This window comes from Indicator indicator, chromosome 16, assembly GCF_027791375.1.
Source record: "Indicator indicator isolate 239-I01 chromosome 16, UM_Iind_1.1, whole genome shotgun sequence".
In the NCBI taxonomy this organism is placed as follows: Eukaryota; Metazoa; Chordata; class Aves; order Piciformes; family Indicatoridae; genus Indicator; species Indicator indicator.
Window position 1 is genome coordinate 1021384 of NC_072025.1, and position 25016 is coordinate 1046399.

General features: G+C 52.5%; 1 protein-coding gene and 1 long non-coding RNA gene across 3 annotated transcripts; both read right to left on the bottom strand.

Moving 5' to 3' along the window:
• Positions 1-7370: 7370 nt before the first annotated feature.
• Positions 7371-9233, bottom strand: LOC128972061 (uncharacterized). Its single transcript, XR_008489254.1, has 3 exons — positions 9155-9233; positions 8862-8971; positions 7371-7505 (listed from the first exon to the last, which is right to left on the bottom strand). It is a non-coding gene; the product is annotated as an uncharacterized LOC128972061 (long non-coding RNA).
• A 6904-nt stretch (positions 9234-16137) lies between these two features.
• LOC128972057 (uncharacterized) lies at positions 16138-21280 on the bottom strand. Of its 2 annotated transcripts, none has more exons than XM_054387854.1 (12): positions 21219-21280; positions 19841-19913; positions 19569-19583; positions 19257-19455; positions 18945-19177; positions 18743-18778; positions 18582-18617; positions 18131-18145; positions 17825-18017; positions 17514-17746; positions 17262-17336; positions 16138-16452 (listed from the first exon to the last, which is right to left on the bottom strand). In XM_054387854.1, the coding sequence occupies exons 1-11, from the start codon at positions 21221-21223 to the stop codon at positions 17298-17300; spliced, it is 1077 nt and encodes a 358-aa protein (XP_054243829.1). In that variant the 5' UTR covers positions 21224-21280; the 3' UTR covers positions 16138-16452; positions 17262-17297. The 2 variants fall into 2 exon arrangements, with proteins under 2 accessions (XP_054243829.1, XP_054243828.1); XM_054387853.1 differs by having other exon boundaries at positions 18582-18623.
• Positions 21281-25016: the final 3736 nt, after the last annotated feature.

The following is a 25016-nucleotide window of genomic DNA, read 5'->3' on the forward strand; positions in this document are numbered from 1 at the left end:
CCACACCTCGGTCACTCCTCTTTGGGCATGCATGGAAGCCTTGCTCATGGGGGGCACAAGGGGCGGAGAGAGGTGGAGTTCAGACATTGACAGATGTGAAGTCAATTATAAAAGATGTCTCCCTAGCAACGTGATGTGGGGGACTGCAGCAGGTCTGCAGATTCCTTGCCTGGGATAGAACTTGACCTTGGGCAGATTACTGTGTATCAGTAAAGATATGGGAGGCTCCAGAGATGCAGGTGGTTTGCAAGGACAAAGAGTGCCTGGGAAACTGTAAGATAAAAGGTTTGAATCATCCTATGTGTAAGTTAACAAGAATAACTGTTACCATAGCAATGTAGGAATAACCAATAAGAGTATTAAAAACAACTTGTTAACTAATTAGAAGTAGCCACAGTAGCATAGAAAACATATAAATGTGTGTTGTTAATAATAAAGGCTCGATGTTTGATACTCTACTTGGTTTGCAACTATAAGTGTGTATGTGTCGTGCTCAGTCTGCCAAGACAGTGACATATGGCGACCCCTGATGTGATTTGGATGAACCGCTGGTGATTGCAGGGGTGGCGGAGCCTGGTGAAGTGTGAGATCAGTGGGGAATCTGCGTGGTTCGGACCTGTACTTAGACACCTATTAAGGTGACCCCCCAGGAACATAATGGGACAGAATTTAACAAAGGAAGAGGACTTAGTCCTCAGAACGTGGAAAACACTCCTGAAGCATAGAGGTGTAAAAGTTAGTGGCTATGATCTAAGGAGGCTGCTTTTATGGGGTAAGCAGCAAGGGTTTGAGCCCACCTGCAGTACTGGCTTTAGTATTGCTGCATGGCAGAAGCTGGGTATTCATTTATGGGATGCCGTAATGAAAGGAGATAAAGAAGTTGTAGATATAGCTACTACCTGACGAATACTTAATGAAACACTAGAAGATACCAAGCAAGAGCTAGATAAAAAGGAGGAGGAACCGACAATGGAGCTACAAGAAAAGGGAATTGAGTTGGGTGTGGGGGAGATAACTAAAGCAGTAGAGGGAAAGCTGGCATCTTCTGCCCCCACCGCCCCCAGCTGCCCAGCCACTCTATTGGTGCTGGAGGAAAAGGGAGCTGGTGAGCAGAAATATCCTTTTCCTAATGAGCAGCTTAAGATCCCTATGAAGTAGAAAAGTCCCCGAGACTTTGCTCAGTTGCCATTGGTCTATCAATCTCCAAACGATCAATTGAAAGAGCACTTGACAAAGGAAGAGTGTAATAAGCCTAATGATCCACAGAAGCAGCTGCAGTTCCCTCCCTTGCTGTCTGATAGTGAAAAAGAAAGCAAGAAGGGGGCTTTACCCCAGGTTGTGCGGTTACAAAAGACTGTGGGGGGAGGGGGATGTCGACCTCCCGGTGTGTCTACTTTATGGACTTTGCCTCCCTGTGGTGTAGCTGTGACCCCTCGATCGCCAGCGAGATTTTGGCAGCAGGTTCATCAGAAAGCTGCTGCAGAGGGTGATTGGGACTTAGTGAAAAACCTGGGAGTGCCACAGACAATCACCACTCCAGTGCAGATGAATTTCCTTATGCGTGTTTCTGATGACTCTAGTAATACCATGGCTTTTCTGGTAGAAAATGCGGCTCCGGGGACTGGTCAGCAGGATAACCATCAGGTTTTGGGCTGGAAAGTTGTGCAGGCTTGCACGCAAGAAAGAAAACTGTTTTGAATACTCTTAGGGATATTGTTAAAGAGCAGGGGAAAAGCGTGGCTCGGGAGCAGAAACCTGTCCTAGAAGCCTTTCAGAAACTCTCTAAGCAATATCAGAAGTCTATCGGAACCTCTCCTCATCAGCACATGCTCTTCTCAGCAACTGAGCACCACTTCTCTAACACTAGAAGGACAGTGTATGATCCAGGGATCTGGGATAAGATCAGAACTAAGTTTTGGGACTTTCCTAAGAAGGAGGATAAGATCAGAGAGATTAAAGCAGTGCCTGACACTGAGGCTGCCTTGGAGAAGCAAGTGGGAAACATTGATTGCCAAAGAGTTTTGTGTGCCTTGGGAAATCCTGCTGTGAGTGATGTGCTAACAGCTTGCATGCATCCACATCCAGAGATTTTGGCAGTGGAGGCTTTTGCAGCTTCTCCCCCAGCCTTTGATTTTTCAAACAGCATGGAGAGCAGTGTGGAGCAGGGGGAGGAAATGGCCCCTGGTTGGGCCATTACGAGCCTCAGAGTGGTAGTGCCAGCCACAGCAGAGAGCCAAGCAGCAGCAGCAGTGTTTACAGACCTTGATACTTTAAAGAAACGTCACTCAGTGTTTTCTTCGTCAAGAAACAACTGAAAAAGCATGCAATCAGAACCTTCATTTCAAAACTTGAAAATTTGCACATTTCTGAAGACAACAGCTTGTGAAAAACAAAAAAAAAAAAAGAGTGCCTTCTCTACCGCCATTTGCCACCCCCTTCTTCTACCCCTTTCTTCTCCCCCCACTTCCTTCTTCCTCCTTAGTTCTGCAGAAACCTGTGTTCTGATTTTAAAGTAACAATGTGTTTGTGAAGAGGATTATTAATTTATGAATTAATAATTTGAATTATCAAAGTTATATTTTATTAATCATTAAAAATTATTAATAACCAATTAATCACTTTTATATATTGATTCTAATGCATGGTTGTGAAAATATATTCCATAACTGGTTTAGTATATACATAGTATATAGTGCATATGTATAGTATATACAATTTGACCCAATTAGAATATTAATTCCTAATTAAGGGAAGGAAAGGTGCAGTTCTGCCGCTTGTCCACTAGATGGTGACTCGACAAGATGCTTGGCAGCTGCAACTATGTACAGAGAAATTTACAATGTTATCAAGAGGCAATTCAAGATGGACTATCATGCGGCTAGGCATGGTTGCTTTGAATTGAATGTCACTGAGTGTTGCACATGTGAAAAGATACACTGTGTCTTTGTAGAGAAACAAATTGCTGGATTACTCTGGCTGCTCGCTGTCTGTTGGCCCATGGCGGGTCCATCTGGGTGGGGGAAGGCTCCTGGGGCTGAGGCTGCAGCTGAGTCACTGGTGGGCCATGGGGGGGCTTTCCTCCAGATGGTGATTTTCTTTCTCCTCCCACCTCTGCGGGTGGGGCAAGGCTTTCCTTCTCCTCCCTTGGCCGCAGGACGGGCAACTTTCTGCCGATTGGCAGCTTCCCTTGGCAGGGTGGTCCCACGGTGCAACTGCGATGATCGGGAGCTGGCAGGGTTGGTGCGGCTCCCTGAACAGGGTCGGCCCAGGAGGGCCGGCCTGGGAGAGTGGTCCTGCACGGTGGGGCCGGGTCCTTCGGGGTCGGCCCGCATGGTGTTGGGGTGACGGTTCCCAATGGGTGGGGTCAGCTGTCTCCGATCCCGGAGATGGCCTTCGGGGAAGGAACGTGGTGGAGCGGCGCTTCCCCTCGGCTCGAAGTGGAGCTGACAATGCTGAATCTCTTGGCGACTGCTTTCCATTAAAGTTGCAATGCAGTCCTTGACTTGACTCAAAGGAGAGGATGTTTTTCTCTCTCTCTCTCGGGACATCCCAGGTTACATTACCCTGATGGCACAGGGTTGCAGAGCGGTAAGGGTAGCTCCACTTATCTCCCCCAAACAGCGGGGGTCACGCAGGGTGTGTTGTGTGCTTGGGCAGCTGCTTATAGTTGCAGATGTTGGACAGCCGGGCTTGGGCTAGTCCCTCCCCCTCTGGGCTAAAGCTTACCCTCGGAGTTCCAGTCCTCGTTGAGACACGACTGGACTTACAACGCTGGCTTTCGTAGCTTCAGTGAAGGGATCTCCTTTGCTGGTTCCTTGAGCAGCTCAGGGAGCTGGCTTCTTTCTTATTGCAGAGGCCTCTAGTATGCTTGCATGTGGGAGTGAGAAGACTCAGGTGCTGCGAGCTTATGTAGCTCGAGCAAAGCAAGAGAAAGCAAAAGGAGAGAGCAAATTGGTAAACAAGAGGGGTAATACTTATAGATTTCTTGAGGCTGGATCTGGCCAATGGGCACATTTGTCATCAACCTGCTTTAACCTATAGAAAGCGTGAAGCTAGAATTATGCCGTTAGCTGGAAAGCGCAGAAGCATGCCATACAATGGGTGCATGTCATTGTTTACCGCTTAAGGAGACAGGTTGGCTCCTGGGCCTTTGTCCCCCTCTCCTGAAAGGAGGGTGGAAGGGGGTACTTGCCAAAACATGTTGCGACAAGTTTGCTGGTATTTGGGGTCATAATTCTGGGCATATGGTGCCTTCACCACAAGTGTTAAGTTTTTGTTAAGAAAAGATATCTCACTGTTTTGTGAATGTGAACTTGATATATACATCAAGTGCATCTATATATCTATATATCTATATATATCTTTTACCATTATTTTTGATTGTAAGGGATTTGGGACATTTATTATTTTAATGTTTACAATTGTTGCATTTTTATAATAAGCATAATGATGGATAAGTACTTATAAGACAAATCTGGTACTTGTAAGAAGGTATGTTAAGTGCTATAGATAATAATGATTGCTTATAAGTCTTTAATGATTGTGTTAAAGTATGTTCCCCAATGAATAAGCATAATACCGAGTAAGTGCTACTGGGTGATAGAATAAGCTGTTTATGAGTTCATAGGTTAAGTTTTTTTTTTTTTTCCTTCTTTCTGGTTCGAACCTCTTTTTTTGGAGTGTGGCGGCAATTTCAAAAAGAGCTCTCTGTATATGGTAAATAAGTTTTCATTTTGAAAAGCACACTTTATATAATATACCATCTTTTGTTGTTGCTTTCCTGCATATTACTTTGATGGTTTAATTGTCATGTAGTTTTTTCAAGTTTTTAGGACTTTTTTGGTATTAGCATAACTTAGGAGTTTATTTTAGGAACGCTGTAGAATGCTGTTTTGTTTTTTGTGTTGGTAAAGGTTTTAAGATAAGGTTTATAAGAATATGACAAATGAAAAATTTTTTTTTTCTCTTTTTGATACAGAGATTTACCCTAGGGAAAAGCAAAGGCTAGGAAAGGGATTCATCTTTTCCCACCTGCAGGTTTTCCTGATGGCAGCATGGCAGAGCGCAACGCAAGACTCAAAGGATGGGACAAACATCAGTGCATGTGAAACTGACAATCAGCTGACCACTAAGACTGGTCACAGTGCCTGTTTAACTGAGATCAGAAGCATTAATCCAAAGCTGATTCGCACGAGTGTCCCCCAAGGAAACCTCTCATTTGGGACTTTGAGTATCTGTGAGTGTTCTCGGTGTGTGTGTGTGTGTGTGTGTGTTTCCTGAAGGGTTCTGAAGAAGCTTGGAGGGAGTAAGAAGAAGAAGACTTCGAAGGAAAGCTTTCCCTACTAAGAGCAAGAAGGACCAGATAACTGGAAACTGGCCAATGTGATGCCTATCCACAAGAAGGGCCAGATGGAGGAAACTCCAGGCCTGTCAGCCTGACCTCAGTGCCAGGCAAGATTATGGAGCAGATCATCTTGGGGGCAATCACAGTGCACCTGCAGGACGGCAAAGTGATCAGGCCCAGCCAACATGAATTTAGGAAGGGCAGATCCTGCCTCACCAACCTGATCTCCTTCTATGCTCAGGTGACCGCCTGGTGGATGTGGGGCAGGCTGTGGATGTAGTCTACTTGGACTTCAGCAAGGCCTTTGACACCATCCCCCACAGCAAACTCCTGGCCAATCTATCACCTGTGGCTTGGAAAGGAGCACTCTGTGCTGAGTTAGGAACTGGTTGGAGGGCCGAGCCCAGAGAGTGGTAGTGAATGGTGCCACATCCAGCTGGAGGCCAGTCACTAGTGGTGTCCCACAGGGATCAGTGTTGGGCCCAATCCTGTTCAATGTCTTTATTGATGATCTGGATGAGGGGATTGAGTCAGTCATCAGTAAATTTGCAGATGACACCAAGTTGGGAGCAGGTGTTGATCTGTTAGAGGGTAGGAGGGCTCTCCAGAGGGACCTTGACCAGCTGGACAGATGTGCAGAGTCCAACAGGATGGCATTCAACAAGTCCAAGTGCCAGGTGCTGCACTTTGGCTACAACAACCCCATGCAGCGCTCCAGGCTGGGATCAGAGTGGCTGGAGAGCAGCCAGACAGAAAGGGACCTGGGGGTACTGGTTGACAGCAGCTGAACATGAGCCAGCAGTGTGCCCAGGTGGCCAAGAAGGCCAATGGCATCCTGGCCTGCATCAGGAATAACGTGGTGAGCAGGAGCAGGGGAGTCATTGTGCCCTGTGCTCAGCTCTGCTTAGGCCACACCTTGAGTGCTGTGTCTAGTTCTGGGCTCCTCAATTTAAGAAAGACCTTGAGAGCCTTGAATGTGTCCAGAGAAGGGCAATAAGGCTAGCGAGAGGTCTCGAACACAAGCCCTCTGAGGAGAGGCTGAAGGAGCTGGGGGTGTTTAGCCTCGAGAAGAGGAGGCTCAGGGGAGACCTTATTGCTCTCTACAACTGCCTGAAAGGGGGTTGGTCTCTTCTCCCAGACAAACAGCACCAGAACAAGAGGACACAGTCTCAAACTGTGCAAGGGGAAGTTTAAGCTCAAGGTGAGGAGAAAGCTCTTCCCAGAAAGAGCAGTTGACCATGGGATGTGCTGCCCAGGGAGGTAGTGGAGTCACCATCCCTGGAGGTGTTCAAAAAAGGATTGGATGTGGCACTTGAAGCCAGGGTTGTGTTGTCATGAGGTGCTGGGTGATAGGTCGGACTTGATGATCTCTGAGGTTTTTTCCAACCTTGTTGATTCTATGATGGCCAGCAGGGCTTGACCCAGGGCCAGAGAGATGTCTTTGGATCCTTACTTTATTGGTAGCTATAGATCTCTTTACCTTTCCCTTCTTCACTTTACCTTTCCTCTTTCTCCTCTCACTTTTCTTTAGCTCCTTTGAGTTGATGTGGTAGTTTTAAGGCTATGCCTTTAATTTCTCTTCACAAAGTTCAAGCACAAATGCTACAGATATTTTGTTAAAAATTCCCTTTTTACTTCCAAACCAATTCCAGACCATTTCTTTTGTGATTTTACCTTTCCTTTCTCCTGCCTAATTTGCTCTGACCTTACTGGGGAAAGGGAGAGGAGGAGGAAACTGAAATGTGCTCTTTTTGGGCTCTTGGATTCTGGGTAAAGCCTGTACCCATCACAGGTGTCCATGCACAGGGGGTTAGGCTTCTCCACTCCTGTGCCCACTGTGCATAGACTAGACCCAGGGGGAACTGGGTCAGGATGCAAAGGCAGGACTGGCTGTGGGTGCAGAAGTCATCACACCACGGCCCTGACACTCAGCTCGCTATGCGTCACCAGGGGTTGCCGGTGGGCAAGCAGGAAGTGAATCGCTCTTTTTTCTTTTTTTTTTTTGTTTGTTGTTTTTTCTGCCCTTGTGCAGCAGGAAGTGAATCGTCTCAAAGGCTGGCACACGGTCGCCTATGGAATCAGTGCAGGTGGAACCATGCCCCAACACTGCCTGACCCCAACAGGATAGCACCCGGCTGAGGCATCGAGAAATGCTCAAGATCTACATGGGGAGAGGAACAGGACTGGGGTCAGCACCTGTGCCTGGGGGCTGCTGTGATGGCTGCTGCCAGGGCAAGGGCTTGGCTCAGGCAAAAGTCAGGCTGTGCCTCCCTGCTGCTGCGAGCTGGAGACATCCTGGGACAAGCCCTGTTCCTCCCTTCCCCCTGTCCCAGCGGCACAGCGTTGTGGGCAGCAGCCTGCAGAGGGCTGTGGAGATGGCAGACTCCTTACAGTGGTACCCAGCAGCCATGTCCCCAGGAGCCAGGGACAGAGCTGGGCTGCTGGCCCCCACAACAAGTGCTGTGGGAAATACAGCAGGGCTGGGCTGGTTTGGGAGCTGCTGGATCCAAGCTGACATTTCCTACTTCCTGTGAATGTGAGAGGTAGAGAAAGACTGAAAACAAAATCTGGGAACAAGTAAAAACCTGTGAGAACCTGCCTGGGGCTTTCTGCTTCTGAAGCTTGGGGCTTATCTGCTAATTCTTACTGAATATTCAGTTTGGGAAGAGAAAAGAGATCTCCTGGGACAGTCTGGAAATGCTCCTGCCTTCCAGCCCTCCTCTGTGGCACCCAAATCCACATTCCCCACCTCTGGAATCTGCCCTGTGCTGAGTGTCGGACTGCAGGGGAGGCAGGAGGTGCTGGGAGGCTGCTGTGGCAAGAGTGGTGCTAGCATGGGTGGCAATAGCAGGGATAGGCAGCAGCAAGGGTAGGTCCTAGTAGAGGTGGGTGCTAGCATGGGGGGTTCCAGCAGGTTATGGTTCTAGCAGCAACTGCTCCTATCAGGGGCCTTGCTAGGAGGGATGGAACCTAGTGGCAGCTGAGTGCCAGCACAGGCTGGGTGCCAGAATCTCTCTGCCCCTCTCCCCACAGGTGATCACCCTAGGGCAGACCCTGTGAGCCCTGGCCAGGCTGTTCCTCCAGCCCGAGGGCTGGGTGCCACAGGTATGTGGGTGCTGGCATAAGGTCCTTGGTTAGGGGCTGGAGCACAGTGCTGGCAGCTTTGGCATCTCCCTTGCATGGTAGTGAAGTGTAGCACAAGAGGCTGCGCAGTCCCTGTGGCATTTGGGTTGCTTTCACTTTTTCTCTCCTTTTTCCAGAAGTTCCTTTCCCCAAAGCCCGTGCTGACTGACCTCCAACTCTGCTGCAGCCAAGCAGCTGTTGACCAATCTATAGTGCCCCTGAGGCAACTTGAGACCATTTCCTCTTATCCTATCACTTGTTAGCAGGGAGAGGAGACCAAGCCCCAGCTCATTCCAACCTCTTTTCATGGAGTCCTAGAGAGCCAGAAGGTCTCTGCTCAGCCTCCTCCTGACAAAGACTACCCCAGGTGGTCTCCCTCTGTGCCCAAACTTACCAGTCAGTGTTAATCACAAAGCAGCCCCAGCTTTAAGAAGCACAAAGCCCCAGGCAGGTTTCACAGTTTGCACCGTGTCCAGGTTTCCCTTTCAGCCTTTCTCTCTGGACCTGTCACAAAGACAAAGAGCAGGAGAGGTCAGCTGCAAGCCAGCAAAAGTCACCCTGTGCTTCCCAGCCGCTGAAGGTGGAGACATTCCGGGGCAAGCTCTGTTCCTCCCCTCCCCCTGTCCCAGCGGCACAGCGTCGCGGGCAGCTGTCTGCAGGGGACTGCCGAGATGGCAGAGTCCTTACCACGATTCCCATCTGCGATGTTCCTGGGACCGAGCCGGTGACGGAGCTGGGCTGGTGGCACCTCCAAGGGCTGTGGGAAAGGCGGTAGGGCTGGGTTGCGAGCTGCTGGAACCAAGCTGACCTCTCCTACTTCCTGTGACTGTAAGAGGTGGAGTCAGAACGAAACCGAAAGCTGAGCCCAGCACAAACTGCGTGAAAGCCTGCCTGGGGCTTTCTGCTTCTTCAAGCTGAGGCTGATCTGCTAATTGCAACTGAGTGTTAAGTTCAGGAACAGGGGAAGACGACCTCGGATAGCCGGAAAATGCTTTTGAGTTCCCCTAATCCCCCTGCTGTGGTCTCCAAAATCCACATTCCCCACCTCTGGAATCTACCCTGTATTGAGAGTTGGGGTACAGGGGAGGCAGGAGGTGCTAGGAGGCTGCTGTGGCAAGAGTGGTGCTAGCATGGGTGGCAATAGCAGAGACAGGCAGCAGAAGGGGTAGGTCCTAGCAGAGGTGAGTGCCAGCAGGGGGATACCAGCAGGAGATGGGTGCTACAGGGATTGGTTCTAGTGGCAGCTGAGTGCCAGCAGAGGCTGGGTGCCAGACTCTCTCTGCCCCTCCCCCCACAGGTAAGCCCTAGGGCAGACCTGGGAGCCCTGGCCAGGCTGTTCCTCTAGCCCCGCTGCTGGGTGCCACAGGTGTGTGGGTGCTGGCTGCAGGTCCCTGGTTAGGGGCTGGCAGACTGTTGGCAGCTTTGGCATCTCCCTTGCATGGCAATGAAGTGTGGCACAATAGGCTGTGCAGTCCCTGTAGCATTTGTGTTTTCACTTTTCCTCTCCTTTCCCTGAAGTTCTTTTCCCCGAAGCCAGTGCTGAGTGACCTCCAACTCTGCTGCAGCCCAGCAACTTATGGCCAACTTGGGACCATTTCTTTTCATCCTATCACTTGTTAGCAGGGAGAGGAGACCAATCCCAAGCTATTTCCAGCCTCCTTGCAGGGAATCATAGAGAGCCCAAACTTAGCAGTCAGTGTCATTCACAAAGCAGCCCCAGCTTTAAGAAGCACAAAGCCCCAGGCATGTTTCACAGCTGGTACCGTGTCCAGGTTTCCCTTTCAGCCTTTCTCCACCTCTTACAAAGAACAGGAGAGGTCAGCTGCAACCCAGCTCCTACTGACCCACTGCACCCCTGCTGCATTCCCAAGTTCCACCCCAGCGCCCAGGTGGGTGTCCCACCATGACCTGGGATCCCTGGCCAGCACGGAGACACTGAAAGCACCCAGAAAAGGATCTCACTGCAATTCCCCAAATTCCCAGTTGCAGGAAGTGTGGCACCAGGGAGTTGGTACTCAGGGATGGCCTCATGTGCCAGGAAGGGCATCTTGAATGCCCATTTAGCAGGAGGGTCTGGAGAACAGGTCTGGAGAGGAGCAGCTGAGGAGATTGTTTAGTCTGGAACAAGGAGACTGAGGGAAGAGATTCTGGCTCTCTACTGCTCCCTGAGAGGAGGTTGGAGCCAGGTTGGGTTTGGCCTCTTCTCTACAAGTAGACAGGCTGAGAGGAAATGACCTCTCCATGACACAGGGCCAGCAGTGGTGTCCAGCAGCCTGGGCTGGTGATGTCCTTCTCTCCAGCCACGAGCCTTTGGTCAGAGCTGTGTGCCCCTGTGCAGCTGAGGAGGGCAGGCATGGGGCAGCTGGCTGGGCTCCTGGCAGCAGCCCAAGCTCAGCCCAGCCCAGCCCAGCCCAGCTGCCTGGGGACACGTTGTCTGCTCTAGGACACCCAGGCAGTACCTTCTGCATTGTCTTGTGCTCTCTGCTTTATTGTCATTGTAGATGTTGGTGGAGGGAAATGGGGACATGTAATGGAGGGAGCAGGAATGAAGCCCCTCATGAATGCATGGCAATGAAGCTGCAGCAAGCAGAAGGGAACAGCTCCTCCTCAGCAAAGGTCCTTCCCTGGGATGAGGAGTTGGGGTGCGTGGGGCAATGCTGAGGCTCCTCTGTGGGTCAGGGCTGGTCATGCTCAGGCTGATGTGGCTGTTGCCAGTCCCTCACATCACAGATCACCATCCCTGCAATGTCAGGTGGGTGTGTGGGGTACAGCCTGGCCCAAGACAGATGGAGGTTCCCCGGATCCCCTGTGCTGTCCTTCCCACCATCTGTCTCCCACAGATGCTGAGAACAGGATCTCAGCTCTCCTGGAGAACCCAAAGGCCTCCTGGGGACCCCATCCCTGTTTGGGTTCTCCAGCCCTCCCAGACAGCCCATCTGTGCTGAGACCCCAGCAGCCCCTTTTGAAGTGTCCAATCCATCCTGGAAAACTCAGTCCTCCTTGTGACCCGTCCCTCCCAGGGACCCCACTGCCTTGCTTGTGACCCTGCTTTCCAATCACCCCATGACCTTCCCAGAGGAACACATCTTTCTTGGTGACCCCATGCCTGCTGGTGCCTCAGCCCTCCCTTGGCCCTCCCATTCCTGATGGGGACCAACCATCCCATGGACCTAAGCCCACTTGGAGGAGTCATAGTCATCTAGGGGACCTCAGTGCTATTGGGCTCCTTGCATCCGTCCCATGGACCCCATCCTCCTCTGATGGTCCCACAGCCTTCCCAGGGATACCAGAGCCCTGTCAGGGAGGGCTGACACTGGGGATACTCACAACCCTCCTCCACCATCTTCATGTTGGATTTCCACCTGCGAGAGAAATGTGTCCATGCACAGGGGGCTTGGCTCTCCCCACCGATGTCCACAGCCCCAGGGGGAAATGGGTCAGGATGCAAATGCAGGGCTGGCTGTGGGTACAGAGGCCATCCCACCACAGCCCTGACACTCAGCTCCATGCTCACCAGATCCATGTAGAAATCCTCTAAGCCCAGAAGCCAGAGGGCAAAGTGGATGCAGTTGTTGGTGCCTAGGCGATATCTGGCTACGCTGTTCATTGCCTGCCTGACTTTTGCATGGAATTCATTGACCTTGATCCCTCCTCTTTTCCGCCAAATCTGGAATTTCCCTCTGGCCTTTTTCATGGCCTGGAAGCCTTCCTTGCTGATCCGACCAGTGCCACTCTTACCCTTCAATCCTGGAAAACCAACAGCCACAATTGCCCTGGCCTGGGCTCCAACATGTCAGAGACATGACCTGGGGCTCAGGCACTTACCCTGGAAGTGAATGACCTCTCCATCCCCAATGTAGACAGCTGCGTGTTTGAAGAGGAAGTAAAGAGACTGCAGATTCTGTATGGGGACGAGCACAATGTCCCCAGGCTTCAGTTCTCTCTCTGACACTTCGTAGAAGATCTCTCCATGCCCAGGGATGCTCTTGTGCAGCAGAAACTGAATCACTTCATACTCCCTCTCCTAATGGCACCATGGAGGGAAGGTGAGGAGGTGGCAGAACAGGCCCCACTGAACCCCACCACCCCCCAACTCCCCCATGCTGCCAGCCAAGGTCTCACCAGGCTCCTACTTACAGAACTGCTCGACATCTGCAAGGAGAGAGGAAGAGAAGTGGGCTCAGCACCTGTGCCTGGGGGGCAGCGTCCCAGCTGCCACTACACCCTGCCCATGATGGCTGCTGCCAGGGCAAGGGCTTGGCTCAGGCAAGAGCCAGGCACTGCCTCCCTGCTGCTGCAAGCTGGAGACATCCGGGGACAAGCCCTGTTCCTCCCCTCCCCCCTGTCCCAGCGGCACAGTGTTGCAGGCAGCTGCCTGCAGAGGGTTGTGGAGATGGCAGAGTCCTTACAGAAGAACTCATTGGTGATGACCCTCGGAAGGAGCTGGTGCTGGAGCTGGGCTCCTGGCGCCTGCAAGAAGACCTGTGGGAAATGCAGCAGGGATGAGTTATGTCTGGAGGTGCTGGATCCAAGCTGACCTTCCTATTCGTTGTGCCTGTGAAAGGTGGAGAAAGAGTGAAAACAAAACCTGAGCAAATACAAAGTCTGTGAAAACTTGCCTGGGGCCTTCTGCTTCTTCAAGCTGACGCTGATCTGCTAATGGGAATTGAATGTTCAGTTTGGGAATGGAGGGAGACCACCTGGGATATCCTGGAAATGCTCCTGAGTTCCATCCTTCTGCTGTGGCATCCAACAGCCCCATTCCCCACCACTGGAATCTGCCTGGTGCTGAGTGTTGGGGTACAGGGGAGGCAGGAGGTGCTGTGAGGCTGCTGTGGCAAGAGTGGTGCTAGCATGGGTGGCAATAGCAGGGACAGGCAGCAGCAGGGGTAGGTCCTAGGACAGGTGGATTCTAGCAGGAGGAATGCCAGCAGGAGATGGGTGCTAGAGGGATGGTTCCTAGTGGCAGCTGAGTGCCAGCAGAGGCTGGGTGCCAGACTCTCTCTGCCCCTCTCCCCACAGGTGAGCCCCCTAGGGCAGACCCTGGGAGCCCTGGCCAGGCTGTTCCTCTAGCCCGAGGGCTGGGTACCACACATGTGTGTGTGCTGGCAGAGGGTCCCTTGTTAGGGCCTTGGGCAGAGTGCTGGCAGCTTTGGCATCTCCCTTGCATGGCAATGAAGTGTGGCACAAGAGGCTGTGCAGTCCCTGTGGCATTTGTGTTTTCACTTTTCCTCTCCTTTCCCTGAAGTTCTTTTTCCCCAAAGCCAGTGCTGAGTGACCTCCAAGTCTCCTGCAGCCAAGCAGCTGTTGGCCAACCTGCAGTGCCCCTGGGGAACTTGAGATCATTTCCTCTCATCCTATCACTTGTTAGTAGAGAGAGGAGACCAAGCCTCAGCTCATTCCAACCTCCTTTCTGGAGCCCTAGAGAGCCAGAAGGTCTCTACACAGCCTCCTGTTCTCCTGACAATGACTACCCCAGGTGGTCTCCTCTGTGCCCAAACTTAGCATTCAGTGTTAATCACAAAGCAGCCCCAGCTTTAAGAAGCACAAAGTCCCAGGCAGGTTTCACAGTTTGCACCGTGTCCAGGCCAGCAAAACTCAGCCTGTGCTTCCCAGCCGCTAAAGGTGGAGACATCCCTGGACAAGCCCTGTTCCTCCTCTCCCCCCTCTCCTAGTTGGGCCCCAGGAGAAGCAGCTTCCTTCAGCGGGCTGCGGAGATGGGAGCGTCCTTACCACAATACTGAGCAGTGATGTCCCTGGGACGGAGCTGGGGATGGATCTGGGCTGCTGGCACCTCCGAGGGCTGTGGGAAATGAAGCAGGGCTGGGCTGTGTTGGGAGGTGCTGGATGGAAACTGACATTTCCTGCTTCCTGTGACCGTGGGAGGTGGAGACCACTGAAAATGAAACCTGAGCAGAGTACAAACCCTGTGAAAGCCTGCCTGGGGCTTTCTGCTATCGAGGGATAGGCAGCAGCAGGGGTAGGTCCTAGCAGAGGAGGGTGATAGCAGGGAGGGTGCCAGCAGGAGATGGATGCCAGTAGGAGATGGATGCCAGCATGGACAGTGCTAGCTGGGGTGGGTCTCAGCGGCTGAGTGCCATCAGAGGCTGGGTGCCAGACTCTCTCTGCCCCTCTCCCCACAGCTGACAACCTGGGGCAGATCCTGTGAGCCCTGTCCAGTCCTTTCCTCCAGCTCCGGTGCTGGGTGCCACAGGTGTGTGGGTGCTGACAGAGGATAGCTTGTTAGAGGCTTGAGCAGATTTCTGGCAGCTTTGGCTTCTCCCTTGCTTCGCAATGAAGTGTGGCACAAGAGGCTGTGCAGTCCCTGTGGCATTTATGTTTCATTTTTCCTTTTCGCAAAGCCAGTGCTGAGTGACCTCCAACTCTGCTGCAGCCAAGCAGCTGTTGGCCAACCTGCAGTGCCCCTGGGGGAACTTGAGACCATTTCCTCTCATCCTATCACTTGTTAGTAAGGAGAGGATACCAAACCCCATCTCATTCCACCATCCTTTCATGCTGCCATAGATAGCCACAAGGTCTCTGCTCAGCCTCCTCTTCTCCTGACAAAGGCTTCCCTTTCAGTCTTTCTCCACCTCTCACAAGTGGTAGGGGAGGTCAGCTGCAAGTACCACCCCAGCATCCAGGTGGGTGTCCCACTATGATGTGGGGTCCATGGCCAGGACTGAGACACTCAGTACCCAGGGAAGGATCTCACTGCAATTCCCCCAAGTCCCAGCTGCAGGAAGGGTGGCACCTGGGAGGTGAACCCCAGGACCTCCCCAGGGGAGGTCTCATCTGCCAGAAAGGTCATCATGAGAAGCCCATTTAGCACGAGGGTCTGCAGAACAGTTCTGGTGAGGAGCGGCCAAGGAGATTGTTTAGTGTGGAACAAAGACACTGAAAGGAGAGCTTCTGGTTCTCTGTAATTCCATGAAACGAGGCTGGAGCCAGGTGGAGTTTGGTCTCTTCCCCACACATTGACGGGCTGAGAGAAAATGATGTCAAGGGTGATGAAGGGAGGTTTAAGTTGGACTGAAGAAAAAACTTCTTCACTGCAAGTGTTCCTAAAGAGTGGCACAGGCTGCCCAGGGAGGTGCTTGAATCCCCATCCCTGCAGGGGTTTCAAAGAGGCAGAGATATGGTGCTGAGGGCCATGGTTTAGCACCAGCCTTGGTAGAGTTAGGTAATGGTTGGCCTCCAAAGGTGTTTCCCAAGTAAAGCAATTCTATGAGTGTATGATCCTGGCTGCAAGCCAACCCCACCCCCAGCATCAGGTTTCAGCTGGTGGTGCAGGAATCCTTGCTGGAGGAGAGCTCTGAGGAGCCTTTGGATGGCTCTGAGGAGCAGGAGGCCAAGGTCAGCAAGGCAGAGGTGTCCTGGCTGGCCAAGCACAAGGCCTATGTCCTGCAGCCTGCTCACCTCCTGCTCCTGCACAACACCAAAGCCCTGCTGCAGAGCCCACTGCAGGGAGCCCCTGCCCCAGGCCTGTGTGTGCCACAGGGCCAGCAGTGGTGTCCAGCAGCCTGGGCTGGTGATGTCCTTCTCTCCAGCCACAAGCCTTTGGTCAGAGCTGTGTGCCCCTGTGCAGCTGAGGAGGGCAGGCATGGGGCAGCTGGCTGGGCTCCTGGCAGCAGCCCAAGCTCAGCCTAGCCCAGCCCAGCTGCCTGGGGACACGTTGTCTGCTCTAGGACACCCAGGCAGTACCTTCTGCATTGTCTTGTGCTCTCTGCTTTATTGTCATTGCAGATGTTGGTAGAGGGAAATGGGGACATGTAATGGAGGGAGCAGGAATGAAGCCCCTCATGAATGCATGGCAATGAAGCTGCAGCAAGCAGAAGGGAACAGCTCCTCCTCAGCAAAGGTCCTTCCCTGGGATGAGGAGTTGGGGTGCGTGGGGCAATGCTGAGGCTCCTCTGTGGGTCAGGGCTGGTCATGCTCAGGCTGTTCTGGCTGTTGCCATTACTTCACATCACAGATCACCATCCCTGCAATGACAGGGTAGGTCTGTCAGTATGTGGACTGCAGGGTGGCTCAAGAGGGATGGATTGCCTTCAGATTCCCTGCCCTTCCTACTGCTTGCTGCTGGGTTCCCTACTGGCTCTGGCAGCAGGAGGTCAGCAGTCCTGGAGAACCTAAAGGCCTCCTTGGGACAGGAAAGCCCTCCCAAGGACCCCACTGCCTTGCCTGTGACCCTGATTTCCCAGGACGCTATATCTGGAGAAGAGAAGGCTCCAAGGTGACCTTCCAGTATCTGAAGGGGGCTACAAGAAAGCTGGGGAAGGACTTTTTAGGCTATCAGCTAGTGACAGGACTAGGGGGAATGGAACAAAGCTGGAAGTGGGGAGATTCAGGCTGCACGTGAGGAAGAAGTTCTACCCCATGAGGGTGGTGAGACCCTGGAATGGGTTGTCCAGGGAGGTGCTTGAGGCCCCATCTCTGGAGGTGTTTAAGGCCAGGATGGATGAGGCTCAAGCCTCAAGCTAGTGTGGGGTGTCCCTGCCCATGGCAGGGGGGTTGGAACTAGATGATCCTTGTGGTCCCTTCCAACCCTGACTGATTCTATGATTCTATGACCCTCCAGAGGAACCCATCTTTCTTTGGGGACCACATCCCTGATGGTGACTCATCCCTCCCTTTGCCCTCACAGTCCTGATGGGAAGCCATCCAGCTCATGGACCTCAGCCCACTTAGAGATGTCACAGCTCTGTTGGGGACCTCAGTGTTCTTGCGATCCTTGTCCCCTTTCCAGGGACCCCAGGCACCTTTGATGACCCTGCAGTCGTCCCAAACATACCTGAGCCCTGTCTGGAAGGTCTGACACTGGGGACAGTCATGGCTTCCCTCTGTTATTCTCATCTAAAATTTCCACCTGCAAGAGAAAGGTGTCCATGCACAGGGGGCTTGGCTGTCCCCACCACCATCCCCACCACAGCCCCCACCACCTATGGGCCAGACCCAGAGGTCTTGGGTCAGGATGCAAAGGCAGGGCTGGCAATGGGTGCAGGAGCCCTCGCTCCACAGCCATGATACCAAGCTCCATGCTCACCAGTTGCATGTAGAAGTTCTCCAAGGTTAGAAGCCAGAGGGCAAAGTGGATGCAGTTGTTGGTGTCTGGGTGATACTGGAATTTGCTGTTCATCGCCTCCCAGACTTTTCCATGCAATTCACTGACCTTGATCCCATCTCTTTTCCGCCAAATATTTACTGTCCCACTTGCCTTTTTCATGGTATGGAAGCCTTGCTTGCTGACCACTCCAGTGTTAGTCCGATCAGCCAGTCCTGGAAAACCAAGAGCCACCACTGCCCTGGCCCAGGCTGCACCATGTCACTGGCACGGCCTGGGGCTCAGGCACTTACCCTGGAAGTGAATGACCTCTCCATCCCCAAGGTAGACAGCTGCGTGTTTGAAGACGCAGCAGATGGAGGCATTGATCTTCATGGGGAAGATCAAGATGTCCCCAGGCTGGATATCCCTCTCTGGCACATCATCGAAGACCTTCCCACCAATTCTCTTGTGCTTCAGAAACTGAATCGCCTCATTCTTCCTCTCCTAACGACACCATGGAGGAAAGGTGAGGAGCTGGCAGAACAGGCCCCACCGAGCCCCAACGCCTCCCAACTCCCCCATGCTGCCAGCCAAGGTCTCACCAGGCTCCTACTTACAGAACTGCTCTTCACCTGCAAGGAGAGAGGAAGAGAAGTGGGCTCAGCACCTGTGCCTGGGGGGCAGAGTCCCAGCTGCCACTACACCCTGCCCGTGATGGCTGCTGCCAGGGCAAGGGCTTGGCTCAGGCAAAAGTCAGGCACTGCCTCCCTGCTGCTGCAAGCTGGAGACATCCCGGGACAAGCCCTGTTCCTCATCTCCTTCCTGTTCCAGCAGGAGAGGGTCGCAGCCTGTTCCAGTGTTTCGTCACCCTCACAGTGAGAAAGGGTCCCTCAGTCCTCCAGGGACTGTTCTGTTCCAGAGACCCCTCAGGTATGTCTGTGAGCCTGCTTTCCCAGCACCCCAGGACTCTTCCACTTTCTGGGGTCTTTGCATCCCCCTTTCATCTCCCCATGTCTTCCTCAGGGACCCCATAGCCCTGCAAGGGAGGCTGACCCTGGGGATACTCACGGCCTCTTGTTTGCCTTCTTCCTTTGGGATTTGCACCTGCAACTGAAAGGTGTCAATGCACAGGGGTTTGGAAGTCCACACCACTGTCCCACAGATGTCCCCACAGCCTTCCCAGGGACCCCAGAGCCCTGCAGGGGAGGGCTGACACTGGGGATACTCACAGCCTCTTCATTGCCCTCTTCATCTGACATTTCCACCTACGAGAGAAAGATTTCCATGCAAAGGAGGCTTGGCTGTGCCCACCACTGTCTACAGCACCAATTGGCTACCCTGTGGAGGGCTTGGGTCAGGATGCAAAGGCAGGGCTGGCTGTGGGTGCAGGAGCCATTGCTCCACGGCCATGATACCAAGCTCCATGCTCACCGGTTTCCTGTAGAAGTCTGCCAAGCCCAGAAGCCAGAGGACAAAGTGGATGCAGTTGTTGGTGTCTGTGTAATACTTGGTTTCGCTGTTCATCGCCTCCCGGACTTTTCTACGGAGCTCACCGAGGTTGATCCCTCCTCTTTTCCGCCAAATCTGGAATTTCCCTCCTGCTTCTCTAGCGGCCTGGAAGCTACTCTTGCTGACCAGTCCAGTGTCATTCTCATCATCCACTCCTGGAGAATCAAGAGCCACGCGTTGCCCTGGCCCAGCCTCTGCCATGTCACAGACAAGAGCTGGGGCTCAGGCACTTACTCTGGAAGTGAATGACCTCTCCATCCCCAAGGTAGACAGCAGCATGTTTCAGGAAGGAGTAATGGGAGACCCAGTCATCTATGGGGACGAGCACGATGTCCCCAGGCTGCTTTTCTTTCCCTGCCACATAGCTGAAGACCTTCCCATGCCCAGGGATGCTCTTGTGCAGTCGAAACTGAATCTTCTCGTACTGCCTCCCCTAACGGCACCATGGAGGGAAGGTGAGGAGCTGGCAGAACAGGCCCCACCGAACCCCACCACCCCCCAACTCCCCCATGCTGCCAGCCAAGGTCTCACCAGGCTCCTACTTACAGAACTGCTCGACATCTGCAAGGAGAGAGGAAGAGAAGTGGGCTCAGCACCTGTGCCTGGAGGGCAGAGTCCCAGCTGCCACTACACCCTGCCCGTGATGGCTGCTGCCAGGGCAAGGGCTTGGCTCAGGCAAGAGCCAGGCACTGCCTCCCTGCTGCTGCAAGCTGGAGACATCCGGGGACAAGCCCTGTTCCTCCCCTCCCCCCTGTCCCAGCGGCACAGTGTTGCAGGCAGCTGCCTGCAGAGGGTTGTGGAGATGGCAGAGTCCTTACAGAGGAACTCATTGGTGATGACCCTCGGAAGGAGCTGGTGCTGGAGCTGGGCTCCTGGCGCCTGCAAGAAGACCTGTGGGAAATGCAGCAGTGGTGAGTTATGTCTGGAGGTGCTGGATCCAAGCTGACCTTTCCTATTCGTTGTTCCTGTGAAAGGTGGAGAAAGAGTGAAAACAAAACCTGAGCAAATACAAAGTCTGTGAAAACTTGCCTGGGGCCTTCTGCTTCTTCAAGCTGACGCTGATCTGCTAATGGGAATTGAATGTTCAGTTTGGGAATGGAGGGAGACCACCTGGGATATCCTGGAAATGCTCCTGAGTTCCATCCTTCTGCTGTGGCATCCAACAGCCCCATTCCCCACCACTGGAATCTGCCTGGTGCTGAGTGTTGGTGTACAGGGGAGGCAGGAGGTGCTGTGAGGCTGCTGTGGCAAGAGTGGTGCTAGCATGGGTGGCAATAGCAGGGACAGGCAGCACCAGGGGTAGGTCCTAGGACAGGTGGATTCTAGCAGGAGGAATGCCAGCAGGAGATGGGTGCTAGAGGGATGGTTCCTAGTGGCAGCTGAGTGCCAGCTGGATGCCAGACTCTCTGTGCCCCTCTCCCCACGGGTGAGCCCCCTGGGGCAGACCCTGGGATCGCTGGCCAGGCTGTTCCTCCAGCCACGGTGCTGGGTGTCACAGGTGTGTGTGTGCTGGCTGAGGGTCCCTGGGTAGGAGCTGGCAGAGTGTGGGCAGCTTTGGCATCTCCCTTGCATGGCAATGAAGTGTGGCTGTGCAGTCCCTGTGGCATTTGTGTTGCTTTCACTCTTGCCCTCCTTTTCCCAGAAGTTCTCTTCCCCGAAGCCAGTGCTGAGTGACCTCCAACTCTGCTGCAGCCAAGCAGCTGTTGGCCAACCTGCAGTGCTCCTGGGGAACATGAGGCCATTTCCTCTTACCCTATCACTTGTTAGTAGAGAGAGGAGACTAAGCCCCAGCTCATTCGAACCTCCTTTCTGGAGCCCTAGAGAGCCAGAAGGTCTGTTTCAGCTTCCTGTTTCCCTGACAAAGGCTACCCCAGGTGGTCTCCCTCTCTGCCCAAACTTTGCATTCAGTGTCAATCACTGTATGATTACAGCTGTAAGAAGCACAATGCCCCAGGCAGGTTTCATATTTTCCATCGTGTCCAGGTTTCCTTTTCAAGCCTTTCTCTCTGCACCTCTCACGAAGACAAAGATCAGGAGAGGTCAGCTGCAAGCCAGCAAAAGTCACCCTGTGCTTCCCAGCCGCTAAAGGTGGAGACATCCCTGGACAAGCCCTGTTCCTCCCCTCCCCCCTGTCCTAGCTGGACGCCAGGACGAGCAGCTTCCTGCAGGGGGCTGCGGAGATGGGAGCATCCTTACCACATTACTGAGCAGTGATGTCCCTGGGACGGAGCTGGGGATGGATCCGGGCTGCTGGCACCTCCGAGGGCTGTGGGAAATGAGGCAGGGCTGGGCTGTGTTGGGAGGTGCTGGATGGAAGCTGACATTTCCTGCTTCCTGTGACCGTGGGAGGTGGAGACCACCGAAACCGAAACCTGAGCAGAGTACAAACCCTGTGAAAGCCTGCCTGGGGCTTTCTGCTATCGAGGGGTAGGCAGCAGCAGGGGTAGGTCCTAGCAGAGGAGGGTGATAGCAGGGAGGGTTCCAGCAGAGATGGATGCCAGCATGGACAGTGCTAGCTGGGATGGATCCCAGCAGCAGCTGAGTGCCATCAGAGGCTGGGTGCCAGACTCTCTCTGCCCCTCTCCCCACAGGTGAGCCCCCTACGGCAGACCCTGTGAGCCCTGTCCAGGCCTTTCCTCCAGCCCCGGCGCTGGGTGCCACAGGTGTGTGGGTGCTGGCAGAGGGTCCCTGGTTGGGTTCTGGCAAAGGGTCTCTGGTTAGAGCACTTAGCAGACTTCTGCTAGCTCATGGCAATGAAGTGTGGCACAAGAGGCTGTGTGGTCCCTGTGGCATTTGTGTTGCTTTCACTTTGCCTCTCCTTTCCCAGAAATTCCTTTCCCTGAGGCAGTGCTGAGTGACCTCCAACTCTGCTGCAGCCAAGCAGCTGTTGGCCAGCCTGCAGTGCTCCTGCTGAACTTGAGACCATTTCCTCTCATCCTATCACTTGTTAGTAGGGAGAGGAGACCAATCCCCAGCTCATTCCAGCCCCTTTCATGGAACTATAGGTAGCCAAAAGGTCTCTGTTGAGCCTCCCAATCTCCTGACAAATGCTTCCCTCTGAGTCTTTCTCCACCTCTCACAAGGAGTAGGAGAGGTCAGCTGCAAGTACCACCCCAGTACCCAGGTCCCTTTCTGCCTGGCTGTTCTCCAGACACTCTGTCCCCAGCCTGTAGCACTGCTTGGGGTTGTTGTGGCCAAAGGGTAGAACCCTGCACTTAACCTTGTTAAATCTCATCCCGTTGGCCTCTGCCCACCCATCCAGCTTGTCAAAGTCCCTCTGCAGGGTCCTGCTACCCTCCAACAGATCAACACCTGCTCCTAACTTGGTGTCGTCTGCAAACTTACTGATGATGGACTCAATCCCCGTGTCAAGATCATCAAGATATTGAATAGGCTGGGGTCCAGCACTGATCCCTTGGGGACACCACTAGTGCCTGGCTGCCAACCGGACTATACTGGCCCCTGGCTCCATCTGCCAGTTCAGGGGGCCAGTTGTCCTGAAGACAGGCTGTCCCACTATTGAAGGTTGAGGCGAAGAAGGTGTTAAGTACCTCTGCTTTTTCCTCATCTTTTGTTACTATATTCCCCTCCACATCCAATAAGGAGTGGAGGTTGTCCTTGCCTCTTCTTTTGCCATTAATATATTTGTAGAAATATTTTTTATTCTCCTTTACAGCAGTGGCCAGTCTAAGTTCTAAATGGGCTTTAGCCTCTCTAATTTTTTTCCTACAAGATCTAGCAACATCCTTAAACTCTTCCTGGGATACCTCCCCTTTTTTCCAAAGGTGATACCCCCTCGTTTTTTCCCTTAATTCCTTCAGCAGCTCCTTGCCCATCCAGGCTGGCTCTGGCTGTCTCCCTCGTCGGCTCCTCTTCCGGCACATGGGCACAGCCTGCTCCTGCACCTTCAAGAGTTCTTTCTTGAAGTAAGTCCAGCCTTCCTGGACCCCTTTGTTTTTAAGGGCTGTTTCCCAAGGAACTTTCCGAGTTAGTTCCTTGAATAAGCCAAAGTCTGCCCTTCAGCAGTCCAGGGTAGAGGTTTTGGTGCTGCCCCTCCTGGTTTCACCATATATTGAAACTCAATTATCTCATGGTCACTGCACCCCAGGCAGCCTCCCACCACCACATCTCCCACCAGCCCTTCTCTGTTAGTAAACAGCAAGTCGACCAGGGCTGAACCTCTGGTAGGCTCACGTACCAGCTGGGATAAGAAGCTATCCTCCATACATTCCAGGAACCTTCTGGACTGCCTCTTCTCTGCAGTGTTCAATTCCCAGCAGATATCTGGCAGGTTTAAGTCACCCACAGGAACAAGGGCAAGCGATCTTGAGGCAGCTTCCAGCTGCTTGAAGATAAATAATAAATAATAAATAAGGAATAAAATAATAATGAATAATAAATCATCCTCTTCTTCCTGGTTGGGTGGTCAATAAAAGGCTCCAACCAGATGTCAGACTTGTTGGCCTTCCCCCTAATTCTTACCCATAGGGACTCAACCTGATCATCTTTAGTCTCTACTCTCATGACATCCAGAGTCTCCCTAATATACAGGGCCACTCCTCCACACCTTCTCCCTCTCCTGTCTTTCCTGAAGAGTCTGTGGCCATTGATTACAGCACTCCAGTTGTGAGAGTCATCCCACCATGTTTCTGTGATGGCAACAACATTATAGTTTCCCTCTTGTACCAAGGCTTCCAGCTCCTCTTGTTACCCATGCTGTGTGCATTTGTGTACATACACTTCAGCCCTTTCAACAAGCCCTGCCAGCTCCTGTGCCAGGAACTTTCTCCCCCTCTGAGGCAGATGTCCCCCATCTGCAACTAGCAGACCTGGGGCCGTATAGAGTTCCCCAAGATCAAAGAACCCTAAATTTTGTTTGTGGCAGCAGCCTCTGAGCCACTTGTTAATCAGGCATGACTTCCCATTCCTTTCAGCATTCCGACCTGCAACTAAGGGTATAGATGAAAAAATTACCTGTGCCCCTGATGCCTCAACTACTTTTCCCAGTGCCTTGAAGTCCCTTTTGGTTGCTTTAAGACTTCTGGTATTGACCTCATCAATTCCCACCTGCGTAACTACAAGGGATATTAATCAGAGGGCTGTACTACATTAGGCAGCCTTCTGGTAACATCCCTGACCTGGGCCGCAGGGAGGCAGCAGACGACCCTGTGGGAGGGGTCTGGCCAACATATGGGACCTTCTTTTCGTTTCAGAAGGGAATCACCAATAACAATTACCCTCCTTGTGTTGGTGTGAGCTGAAATTCCCCCCCCCCCCCAACAAGTAACCAGGCTAGCCCAGTCTGGAAGCAAATGAAGGCTGTATTTACAAGCAGAGTCTAAAATCTATGATGAAATGCAATGAATATGTATAAATATACAAAATTCACAACATTTACAAATATATACAATCTACAGAAAAAGCACAACCGATCTCCCTTTGCTTCCTCCCAAAGTGCCCTCTCTCTCTCCCAAGAGCTTCCTCCCTCAGACCCCCCTGGACAGAGAAGCAGAGTTTGTTAATCAGAAAGTTGTTAACTTAGCTGCCAAGGTCAGTACGTGTTATCTTCAGCCAGAAGAGAAGAAGAAACAGCAGCCAGACAGCCCAGCAACTGCCCCCACTGCAGAACTCAGAATGTGCAGAGTGCCCACTTTGTTTTGGGTAATAGTTCTTAAACATTTCTATCTATCCAATGGAAGTGTTTAGAACAATCATTATTTTGCCTTCTTACACTCAATAGTGACTTATTTACAGTCTTTCACTTTCTCTGTTTTGAACTTTGCAAGGAAAAATTAAAAAGACAGTTTCAAGCCATCACAGTCCACCCCTTCTAAACAATTCCATTGGCCGCTACTACCATTTATCTAATCTATCTACAACAATGAGTGAATAAAGACCATAGTCCATTCCGGCTATCTCAGATGTAGATGATTCAAAAGAGTCAAATCACAGGAAAAACAGCAAACAGCTTGTTTCCTCACAGATGGAGTGAAG